This window comes from Passer domesticus, chromosome 1, assembly GCF_036417665.1.
Source record: "Passer domesticus isolate bPasDom1 chromosome 1, bPasDom1.hap1, whole genome shotgun sequence".
Lineage (NCBI taxonomy): Eukaryota > Metazoa > Chordata > Aves > Passeriformes > Passeridae > Passer > Passer domesticus.
Genome location: NC_087474.1, coordinates 45,614,401 through 45,627,302, shown reverse-complemented (window position 1 = coordinate 45,627,302; position 12,902 = coordinate 45,614,401). Strand labels below are relative to the sequence as shown.

At 41.1% G+C, this 12,902-nt stretch overlaps 1 protein-coding gene across 4 annotated transcripts in view; it reads right to left on the bottom strand.

The window, feature by feature from the left end:
- The window catches only part of BMPER (BMP binding endothelial regulator), a 154,607-nt gene that overhangs the window by 99,964 nt on the left and 41,741 nt on the right, over positions 1-12,902 (bottom strand). For all 4 annotated transcript variants that reach the window (XM_064417729.1, XM_064417743.1, XM_064417735.1 and 1 more), the window contains one exon: positions 12,319-12,401. In XM_064417729.1, coding sequence (XP_064273799.1) covers positions 12,319-12,401 — 83 coding nt within the window. The remainder of the gene's footprint in view (positions 1-12,318; positions 12,402-12,902) is intronic.

Here is a 12,902-nt window from a genome sequence, read left to right as displayed (position 1 = left end):
TGAAAGAACAAAAGAAATAATTTTTTTAATGACATTTCTCCCCATGACTGCCACTCCACTCCCCTCCCCCCCCCCCCCCCCCCCCCCCCCCGTTCATATTCCTTTTTCTCGATATGGCAAAACAATCCATTTAAATGAAACTTTCCATTTGGCCTCCAAGCCTTTATGCAGGATGTTAAGGTAAAGCTTGCCAGTATTTGCTCTTGAGTATCAAAACAGTAAGTTAACAAGCGCAGGACTCAATCTGTCTCTGAGTTAGCACGACTGAAATGAGCCTAATTAAACCAGGAAATCGTGGGTTGTGTGGGATTACACAAAAACCAGTTTGTTTTTCAAAATTTAGAGATAGCACATAGTCATCTCCAAAGACAGCAGTCTGCTGTTTTGACAGCGCACTAGCAATAGGTGATAAAATTATGCAGTGGACATAATTAGTTCCTCATTTTTATCCCATCAACTCAGTTCCTGGATTCCATTTTTATGAACAAAGTTATCTCAATTTTATCATGGAAAACCACATTCTTTTAAATATTTGTAACTTTTTAAGTTCAGCGTTGTTCAATTCAGATAAAAGGAGGAGACATGGAGTCTAAATGAAATTTGGTTTAAAAGGACTAGAAGAAAGTTCTATAAGCACCAGCATTTCAAAGCCAGAGCTGTAGAGACTTTCTCATTCGAGAATGAGGTGGTGGAATTCATCACTGTCTTATTTGAAGACACATGGATTTTTGAGCCAAATTCAAAACTAAGAGCACAATCATAAGTTATCATTTTTTAAAATTTCCATCCTGTTTCTTTTCATTGCTTTCATTCCTGCACTGAAATGCTGAAACCCTGAATGCTAAAAAAACTCCAGCAACTTCATTTCTGTCAACAGACTGCAAAGAAACATCTTGATAATATTTCATAGGGCTGACACATCCTCATTCTGGTATTATGGCTGTTGAAGACAAATTGTCAAACTCCTACACATTTTCAACATATTGGTTCTGATTTATTAAACCAGTAATTTTGAAAGCTATCTAGAAGACTAAATTTCATTCAAATTCCTGTTCAGCAATGGGGAAATGGGGAAGCAGAATTAATGCATTTCATATTATACACTATCCTAAGATTGTGTGCTTAAATAATTTTGAATTAATAGTATTAAATTGTTATTTATTCTGTAGTTAACCACAAATATGCTTGTTGGCATTCCAGATATGAATATTTCAGGCTATTCTGACTAGGCATGTGTGGTATGCTATATTTTATTTTAGTTTTCCTTCTGTGGGCAATTGTCATCTCTAGGAGAAATCTGCTATCTGATCGAAGGTGATATGAACTTCAAATGAGATTTTAGCATTATTTTTATGATACTGACTTAAAGCTCCTACTCCCATCATGACTGGTTTACTTTGTTTGCAAGAGCGCAAATACCTTATAAATCCTGTATATCAGAAATCATTAATTCTTTTTTTGCCTTTGCTTTCATCTGGCCACTTCCAGGATATATCTTATGCATGCTTCACCACCTTAATAAATGTAAGTACTTAAAAAAGATAGAGCTCAAAATGAAGTAGAGATGAAGGATTTTGTGGGGAGCTAGAAATTACAGATTTTAATCTCTACACTGTCTGGATATCTCTGGGTTTTCCTGGGCAAGCCAGCACTTTGCTTTTTGTAGCAGCTCTAGGGTGCCAGCCAGTTTGAGCCCTGCTTGCTCCCTTAGAGCACTCTGTGCTTCACACATTATTTTGCAACCACCACATCATGAAGGACAAAATTATTCCCTAGGCATGACTTGGCTCCCTTCTGCTAAACCTTGTTATGTATTGAGAAGGGAACATCCTCTCTCTTTGGGACCCATTGCCCTAGAAGAAAAATCAGACAAGGAATCAAAAATTTATTATAATCAGAGTATACCAGGCTACACACTGAAGTCTGAAGACCAATATCAGGGAACAAGCAAGTCAAATCCAAGTCTACTTTGGGAACTTAGCCACCTTTCCATAAGTTTGAAGAAAGTCTGAGATAAAGGATTTCCCAGAGACTTTCAGCAATGAGAGGCACGTGGATAAGATATTTAGAAATAGAAACAGGCACTCATTATGAAAACTGCAGAAAGTCCCTTTGTCATATTAAAAGTACCTTTAGATATATTAACAATATCCTCATTAGCCTCTTGTCTGACTCAGAGAAACACTGCAAAATGCTGTTCTCAGAAGAATGGCAGCAAATGTGTTACACAGGTTGATGAGACTTCTGTGGATGTACAGGCATGTTTCTTCTCCCTCCATCTCTCTCCCTCCTCAAACTAGCCTGTAACTTATTCCTCATTTTATATAATCCCTTGCTGTTACCTCTGCTGCACTGAATACTGAGGAAGCGAAATGTGTCCTCCAAATACCACAATGCTGAAGCTTCAAGCGATGGCAATTTGAACATGGAGTAACACCCCACAGCCCATACTTCAGGATGCAGAGCTATTACTGTAGACCACAAGGAATGTAACACCACCGTGGGGAAAGAAAATGCCTCCCTGGCTTGGTTTCCACCAGGTGTCAACTTTTATGGGCCCTATTCCCACTTAGCTACTTTATAAAATGCTCACAGAGTTAGAATCAGGCTCACAGTCAAAAGAGACAAAGTCACAGCAGCAGATGCTGTGCAAGTACTACTGTTAGGAGATTTTACATGTGCCTGTCAACTACAAAAAGCAGTGGAGAGTAGAAGATATCATAAACATGGGATTTTCCCTCCCTGCTTCATCCCAGACATACACATACTTGCTTAAGTGCAGCACTAAAAAAACTAGATGGGTAATTGCAGGAACCTTTGGGAATTTAAAAAACTGACCTCAAAAGACAGGGAGCAGGACAGTTCAGCTGGCTGCTGAAAGAATAAATAGTACATCAACAACTGAGACTGCTAGGAAGAATTGCTATTCATCTGCATCCAGGAGAATGAAAGTTATGCTGCCCCTAGGAAAGAGGGCAGAGAACAGACTGAGCACTGAAAAGCAGAAAATCCTTACACTTCTTGCTGTTAAATATTTTCACATGCATTAACTCATTTTCAAATTTTTGTTGAGCATATTAAATATATGGGTGCAAGGCAGAGGGTAGTAAAAGGAACAAGACTCTCCTCATTGTTATGCTCTCAGAGTTGAGACCAGCTCTGATTTTTCTTGTGAAGAACGATTCTGTTGGCAAAGGCACATTAGCTTCTGTCCTACTCTCAGAAAATTCCTGATGCTGTGTTCTGGAGAAGGAAAAAAAAAAGGAAAAGGAACCATACAAAGCACGCAAGCCACTTAAATCCTTTTGGGCTCCAATGCCTCAAACATGAGATCTGAGTGCTGGAAATCTGGTCTTTCAATTGCACTGACTCTGACACCCAAGTAGGGGCAATAAAGAAATTTCCATGCCAATGATTTTAGCACAAAATAACAAGTAATGCCAGTAACTCCAGTTAAAAAAATAAAATAAAATAAAACAAAAAATCCAGCACATGCACACACACAGACATCTGCTTTCTGTAGAAAATCTCGATGCTTCATTACAAGGCTTCTGGCAGAGAGCTGAAAACTTCTTGGGTTTTCAATGAACCTTGGAGTTGTTAAGTTTAATGGTGTTCTAGTCATGTTTGGGACAAAAGTTTAGGTACCGTGGGAGTGGAACTTCCTGGAAGAAAGCTGAGACATTCAGGCAATTTCTATGGCTAGAGTTAGAAAGCATTTTTAAGGCATCACCTTTCATATTCAGGCACCCACACCGGAAGCTGGGTGTTTACATCCCACTTCTGACCCTTTTCTGCCTGCAAGGATTTCTGCAACTTTCCTTCACAATGATGTACCCACAGCAGAGTGCCAAGGATGTTGATAGTTTAGCACCTAGTCACATTCTATTTCTGACAGGTTAAACCCGAGGGAGTAAATCACTGTCATGTCTCAAAGCACTTTTTTTTTTTCCTTTTCTGTTTCCCATGTCTATTTTGACAGCCAATGAATTATTCTGCCTAATCTGCTCTCAGCCTAACAGGATGCATTGTATGGAAAAGTTACAGCCTGTCACAGTCCTGAAAATAATTTGCTGGGTATCATTTTACTCCCCTTGACTATCCAATGTGTTTGTCTCCAATCATTAAATAAGGGAAAAACAGTAAGTATTTTTGCTAACATTTAAAAAGTTGATGGAATCCAAGGAGCTTTGCCATCCTTTCAATATGACTGGTTTGTTTTAAAAAATGTTAATTTATCACATATCCCACCTGGAGACTAGTTTATCACTTAAAGTTGGATTTACTTTACTCCCTTATCAACAAAAAAGCTTCAAGGACAGAAAACAAAAACAATGCTGCAGCATGCAGTAGAAAGAGCAAAGAGAATTTAGGCAGAGAGATAGTAAGTCAAAATGGAATTCAGCAACCACACTAGAGCTCAACACCAAATCAAACTTATTGATCCCAAGTTTCACTTTACATCTTCTACAAAATATATTAAATATGAACAATGTCAACAACAATAACATGATTAACTAAAATAATTCAATACCCAAAGTGATACAAGGTCAGACTAAAGAAAGAGGGGTGGAAAATCGCAGAATTCCAGAATAATCTGAGTTGGAAAGGACACACAAGGATCATCGAGTCCAGCTCTTAAGTGAATACCCCATACAGGAATCAAACCCACAACCTTGGTGTTATTAGCTGTAGCCAGCTGAGCTAATATGCATTTTCATTCAAAACTAGGTTGCATAAGGTTTTGAGCAACCTGGTCTAGTGGGAGCAGAGGTGGGACTAAATTACCTTTAAGGTCTATTGCAACCCTTAAAATTCTATGATTCTGTGATAAAACCTAAAGGCCCAGATGTAACAATATATTGTCTCCAACACTTTATTCTCATTTCATTTTTTGCATTTGACATCAGAGAGAGGAAAGCAAGTAGGTGCCATGCAGTTAATTAAGTTCTCATGTAAATTCATTTACTAGGATTGTGTATACTAAACCAACTTTTGTAAGGACACAGAGGGCTGTGTGCAAGTTTAAAATCATTAACTATTGTTTCCAATAACAAGCCCCAAACCTGCAACATCCAAGTTTATTTAAACTGAAAGGATGACAAACACGAAAGCCAAGCATTCCTACTCCTTTCAGCCTTCCCTTCATTGTACCATCAGCCAAAAGGGTCTTGGACTCTCCATAAAATGTTTGGCAAACAAAGGCCCTGTTAATTGACAAGCTATTGCTTTTACTGCTTCCTACCACAGTTTGTGGGAATCTTTTAGACCCAAATCAATTCTGCACACAAGCGTTCCCACGAGATGCCACACGCATTCCCATTTGAAGCCACTTACAAGAACTGCTACAGCCTCTCTCATAAAACCTTTGTCTTCACTGGGCACTTCTGGAACCACGTGCAAGCCTTTCATCCCCTGATGGACAGCAGGTTATTTTTTTTTGCTTGTTTGCTTACTTTAACCAGGGTCTTTGTTTTCTGCCATCTTACTGCTTTGTTTTTACCCTAAGATAGATCCTTGCCTTTGCAAGGAGTGAGTTACAGCAGAGATGTTTGCAGTCCTCATTGCACCCCAATGCCAAGAAAAAACAGTCCCCTCATCAGAAGCTGCCTATTAACAACTCGCCTTTATTGCAAGGCTCAGTGTAGTTAATTCTTCTTTTTCAGTAAGAATAATCAATCTCAGCCTGTTAATTAGGAAAAGTTTAACAGGGGACAGACACCTGACAGCATAAGCTCTGTTCCTTTTCTGTCAGGAACAACAGCAACATGCACTCATGGTATAAGCCCTTATTATCACCATTTAAAAGTGGTCAGCATTATTGTTTTCTTTATATGCTTTAGGAATGCAAAATCCACCCTGCTTTGTGTATTCATTTCCTTTAAATGACAAGAAGTCCTGGACACTTTTTCTCTGTACTGCAATGCCCTGCTCAGGAGTATTATTAATCAGCATTCCTTTGGGCCACTCAGGTACCCAAGAAGCTTTAAGTCTTTCATGGCTTCTAGTATCACTTAATTCATTGATTATCACTATACCATCTTTGATCATAAAAGCGGAAAGACAGTCTCTGTCTAAACAAGAGTGTTATAAAGTTAGAGCACCTTCCTCCAATTGCTCAGTATTTGTACCCTCCTTTTCTAACAGGAAAATTTGCCCACAGAAATCTGCTAAATCATGCTTTCATCTTTCTTCACATTCTTTTTCCACATTTTTTTTTCCACTCAGGGACAGAATACATGACCTTAGAGTATAAAGCACAACAGGCACTCATGTTTTACTGCTGCCCATACATGTCATCTCAGAAATATTAACTGGGTAGTGCTACCTATATGAAACGATGGACAAGGAAGAACAGCTGGAGGCAGACTCCTCTGACTGCACAGCCAGAGGAACAGGGACCATGCTGAAGCATAAAAGGCAAATTTGAGCTGAACCCTGAAGAGTAGGAGGGGCAAGAAAAAAGGCTTCAAGGAAGAAAGGGATAAGAGAAAGAGGCTGTGTGTTCTGAGCCCGTGATCCTTAAAGAGTATTCTAGACCTTCAGGGCGCTGCTCAACACCTCTGTTCCCTTGGGAATACACCCAAACAGGGCACAGTCTCTTGCTGCATAGAAAGACTCATTTGATCCTCACCAAAATTAAAAGTATGATGAAGGATTTCTGCAGCCTGAGCTGGGAACACACTCTGAGTAGGTGAGCTGGGAAGCTCTGCAGGTAGGAGAGAGGTAGGATGAAAGTCAGATATCCACAGAGGGAGGAAATGAGACCTTGACACAGAAAAATGTTTCTGAAATTCTAAGATCCAAAGTGCTTATGAATAAAAATTATTTACACTGAATCATGCCCACTTGCACTGCTATGCCATAGTCTACTTCTATTTCAGAAAAACTGTGAATATTTTTAGGTTTTATTTTTAACTTTGCTTCTTGACTCCTATTAAAATAATTTTTAACTTTTCCTCAGAGGTGTGTTTTTTGAGAGAAGTCAGAAAAAAAAATATTTTAAATGGCTATGCATTTAAATGGCTATGTTGATAAAAGAAAAAACAAACTGGTTTTAACATTTTCATTTTAAATGTCCAAATTTTTTTTGAAACACTGGTATTTCCAAAATTAAAGGACTTAAATATTTTAGATATGGCCCATGAAAGTAGGTATATCTTTTGAAGCCTGAAGAAAATCAGATAAAGAAAATATAAATAACAGGAGAATGCCTATGTCTCCATGCTGCATTATTTTTCTCACTGAAGTTCAGCACATACCAAGTCCTTGCTCTTCCACACCCATCTGCAACCACACTTCACCTACTTGCAGGACTGTTTTTTTATTAGGCTACTGGGAAGGCCAAACTCTCTAGCCTTGCAAAAAGTCTGCAGACAAAATTATGGTGTACTCCCAGGGAAACACAGTGACCAACCCTCCACATCCCATTTCTGAGCCCTCCCTGGTCTCCATTTGCACCCACCCTAAAACCAACCACTTTACTAATGTCGCTAACTTTGAAGATGTGAACACTGCTCCTACCAAAAGACCAATTCTTTGCTTTTCCACCCCTCACTAAAAACTCCTTGTCTCTGTTTCTTAGCCCCAGAGTAGGGCAGACAGTGTCTGCTGCAGTTTGGAGCTGAATCAAAGCAGCTGAAGTACATGGAAATTCGGGAAGATCAGCATTTGGCACTGCACTAGGGATGGAAATTTGAATTTGAATTATCCTCAGCCTTCACTGAGGATACATTTAATTCCACGTTCCCCTGAGCTTCCCAGTAGACTGGCGTACCTCCCCCACTGTCTTTTGTGGTGGGAATGTTTTGCAGCAGCTCCCAATACCAGCTAAAGCCAAGCCTTTAAAACGGTATCAGGGTGCTTAATCACCCAGCTGACTGCAGGGGCAGGATCGGTCTTGGCTATCTTCAGCCATCTCTGGGGCCAGGAGCTGGGTAGGCTCCCCCTCTAGTTAGTGGAGGGAGATAAGCATCTGCAGAGAGTAATCTATCCCACCTCTCTCTCTCTCTGAATTAACTGAAGAGGAGCCCAGATAAGTAGTTCAGATCAGACATATTACTTCTGAATAGCTGCAGCTAGACAAGATTAATTCCACCCTCAGCATCCAAACACTTACATATGCAGTTTCTCATTACTTATCACAGCTGAAACGTCTGTTACTCATTGATTTAGAAACAGATTTTGCCGTTGTGATTTCCTTTTCTTTGTGCAAAACGTTTATTATTCAGTATTTGTATCCTAGCATGAAGGAATATAAGTGACAAGACATTTCCTGCACACACACACCCACAGTGCACCTGCAGACCAGTAGCCGGACTCATCTTGAACCCCTCTGAGCATTGGTTTAAAAGCCCCCGATGATGCAAAGGAGATTGAGCAGAGTCTCCTTTTTGACTCAGCTCTCCAAGAGCCTCCAATCCCTGTGCTCTGCTTCCAGCTATTTGGGTTTTATTTGTTTAAAATCATTTTGGAAGAGCAGCTGAGAGGACAGCATTGCTTTTGTGAAACGATGCTGTCTGGGGACCAGTCACACGTAACCACCCTGCTGATGGTGGTCCCCGGGACATGTCTCTCTGCAGGACAGATGGACAGCGCAACTTTTCCCACTCCCAGCAATGCCACAACCCAGCCTCAATTTCCCAAGCAGGTCTGCTTGCCTTGTCCCCGCAGGGGTGTGGAGCAAGGCCGGCCGGGGCCGCGCTGTCTCGGCAGGGCCGCGCTCCCAGCGTGGCGGTGCCTCGCACGGCCGCATGCCTCGCATGCCGGAACACGCAGCGCCCACGGTCTGGGTAACAGCCCTCAAAGGAGTCAAAAGGGGCTACTTATGAGTTTGGATACTACCACCTAAAGATAAGCTTCTCCATGGTTACCGCTCTCACGCAAGGTCACTTTCCTGCCAAAACTCCTCTCCTCCCTCCCTGGCCCTGTCTCCTTCCCCCTCCGCTATTTTTTTTTCCCCCAAACGTGCTACATCAAAGGAGAAAATGAAAACATTTACGATAATCATAGTCTGACTATTTTAATGCAGGCTGTAGGAAAGGAAACATGTAAGCCAAGTGCTCTTACTGTGCAAGCAGAAACACACTCTCGACCTCATAAAAGTAGTATCTGAGAAATAACACTTGATTAAAGAAGCCAGTCCTTCATTTAAGTAGGTGCTTATGGTAGGGAAAACAGCCAGGGTTTCTCTAGAACAGGCCACTGGCCTATCACGAAAAGCAGGAACAGGCCAGACAGATGAATTAGTGCGAGACAGCTGGGTTTCAGCCGGGGTGCGAGGAGATCCCTATTATCCCATCCACCTTTCCTGCACAAATGCCTCTCCCCAGAGAAACTGAGTCATTAAAAGCCAGCTCGTTCACTCCTGACAGGCAATATGCATTGAGTGAGAGGTGATACATTCTCATTTTCAGCAAGAAATCTTAGTCGCCCCAAGGAGCAGCTCACTTAGGAGAGCGGTAATGGAATACAGGGCCTTTCATCTCCGCCTCGCCGCCGCGAGCACCGCCTGGCTCGGTAACAACCCAAAAGTTATTAGTTAATGGCTGGTTTCGCTGACCTCCATGAAATGAGTTTGGTGGGTTAGCTCTGGTTTTCAGTAGACAATAGTTAGGACCACAAGTGGTGTTAAACAGGAACCACGTTAATGAGTTGAACACTCAGCAGGTAAGGACCGAGCAAATTGTCCAGGTGCAGCCATGCCATTGCTTTCTCTGTCCTGCAGGGCCATGGAACACATAGGAAGCCCTGCAGCTGGCCAGCCTGCTTCACCCAGATGGGGACCCCCAGCTCCCAAGATCCCAGCTATGTCCTTATTTATGCAAACAATGTGGTAAAAACAAATAACAGTCATTTCACATTCTTTGGGAGCTCCATCTAGTAGGCACCATTTGGAGCTGATAATACCAAAAACCTGAACTACCAAAGTGCTGTCCAAAAATGTGTTCCCACAGTCCTGAAGATGTGTACTTAATTCTGGGTACATAATTTTGCAAGAATAAAAATACTTTATTTAAATAATTCCTCATTTTAATACATTTAGTGATATCAACCTTAGCAGATCAACCCTACATCTCTCCTAGAAAACCACAGCCATCCCTCTTTACTTTCTTCCTATTCAATGGTGTCTGTAGTCCCAAGTTTGAGCTACCCCTGGGACAGTGACGGCCTGCAGAGCCCAGAATCCTCCATCATTTGAAGAGGTTGCTCCCAAGAATATGCAGAATTCACCCTGACGTGAGAGTAGCTGGAATCCTTATACCATGTATAAAGTATAATGTCCCCCAAATACCTTAGCAACAGTTTGTGCTACTTCCTATGCCGAGTTTCCACAAAAGACTGAAATCCCAGAAGAAATCTAACTTGGGTTGAAGAGCTTCCGTCCATCTGTTAAGCCTGCACAAATTACAGCACATCCCACACCAGCCTGTTTCCATCACTTTGCATGACTAGATAGGTATCTTCAAATAAGACATCCATCCACCAACTGCTTAGATAAGAGATTCACTGAGGACCCATTCCCAAAAGGGAATGCATACAAAGCAGGCAGCAAACTGCTATCACAGCCCTCAGAATGCCCCCTTTATGTACTTCAGATTTAAATCACATAGGAATTAGCACAGTTTCCACTTCTGGAGGAGACTGGCAAGAGGGTAAAAAAGGCTCTGAGAAAGACAGAAGGAAGGTCTGTGTGGCTTACACATACCTCTTTAGCTGTCAGAAGGATTCAGTCTGAGAGCTGGACATTTTATACAGATGTCATTAACATCCAAAACACTCATGCTGTCTTTCTTGGAAGGGATAGTTAAGTGGCTTTAAATTTCTGACTCTCAATAGTTGATGCAGTCCCTTCTCTAACACAGCTGAGAGTGGTAACTCTCAAGGTCAGATCTTCAGGTGTGACCCTTTATACTTTTTATTTCTTTACCCTGCTCTCCAGTGTAAAGGTGCCTCCCTCCAATGCTCTTCTCCACACAGAAGCTTTTGATAGTCAGAGAACAAAGGAAAGCTGATCAAGGAGATGTTGGTACCAATAACTGGGCAATAGGCAATATCTGTACAGTACTTATGAAAGAGCAAAGCAGAACCCAAAAAGACTCAAGCATGTCTCCACAGACTTCTCAACCACTGAGACCTGCCTTACCCTGAGGAACATAACCAAGGAAAGCCAGAGTGTAAAGCTACTGCTTTACAGCTGAAGCCAAAGTGAGAGAGGGACCCACCAAGTACAGAGGGAGTTCTCAGACTCGGACTGAAGGCATTCAGCAGAGCAAGAGCCCAGGGCATATATCACTGTGACATGTGTGATGGCGTGTTTTCATTATTACGGGATTAAAACTTTTTAAAAAAATTACCTTAGCACCTTGATCTCCACAGGAGACTTAGTGTAAATTGATTTTGCAGATTACCAGAGTTTTTTCTCCACAGAACAGTTCAAGTACTCTGCAACAGGTTCATTAAATCCATGTATATGTGTAACGTTACATTAATTTTTGAAGTCTATCATTCTCTCCTCCTTTTTTGATTTTATTTTAATGATGCAGGAAAATTGTATCTGGTACTGACTATTTTCTTGGCACTCTGCTGAAATGTAAAGCCTTACATATTTTGCTGATAATCAGCCCACAAATTGCAACAAAAAGAGAGATTTGAACTTTGTGTTTTACTCATCTCACAGATTACAGAAAGGATGCCAAAGCTATCTGCCCCAACTCATACAGCATTATCTTTTAACTTAATGGAAGTGAAAAAGAAGCCTGCACTGATTACTCAAAGGGCACAATTATTACTTCCTCTCTATATTGTTGCTAGTCAAGAATAAAATCCAGGCTATGACCTTTTCATCAAGAGCCAAGCCAAAAATCCACCTGGGACAGCCACAGGAGGCAACCCTCATTCTTTCACTCAGTAATTCAGAGCAAAGGCCCTTGTTGCATATAGTTGAAAGGAATCCTTGGAAAAGTTTGGCTTAAGGAGAATCTAATAAATGCTGATCAACAGATGAAGTCCAAAAAGATTTCTGTCTCCTCCTGCATGATCCTATCACAAAAAAGGCACCACTAATTCAACAGATCAGCCCTCTCCCAAATAACCTGCTCCATCTGCATACAGCATAAGGTCACAGAAAAGATTATAAACTCAAACTGTAGCAATACAATGTATTAATGCCATAAATTCTTCAACAGAGACCTGAATTCCAAGAGAAGAAAGCATAGTAGTGTTGGATTCCTTATATTTTTTGCTTTGTTATGGCAATAATAATGTGCCTTTTGAAGTTCATAGAGGGAGATACAATGCCAAAAGGCAAATACTTACAATACAAGAGCACTTGGTACATTTATTTCCTTCAGGCCTAAATTCTTCTCCTTCATTGTAAAGTTTCCCTTCAAATACACAACCTGGAAAACAGCATTTGAATAAGTTTAGCTCAAGATAGAATGCTGAGTTTTCTCCCTAACACACCCCACGGTACAACAATATGAAAAGTAAATCATACCATCCTCTCCAATACAGAATTATGGAATTGTTTCAGTTGGAAAAGACTCCCAAAATATCGAGTCCAACCTTTGACTGATTACCATCTAGTCAAGTAGATGGTAAGTGATCTAGTAAGTAGATGCCACTGGATGTGGCACTAAGTGCCACATCCAGTCATTTCTTGAGCACCTTCAGGGATAGTGACTCCAAAACCCTGGACAGCCCATTACAAGGTTAAAACCCGTTTCCATGCTGAAATTCCTCCTGATATAATCAGGGGAGACTAACCCTCCCCAGGTGCATCTTGAGACTGCGTCCTCGTGTCCTGTGACTGGTTGCCTGGGAGAAGAAACCAATCCCCACTGTGCTACAACCTCCTTTCAGGTAGTTGTAGAGAGAGGACCACTTCAGAAGAAAACAAA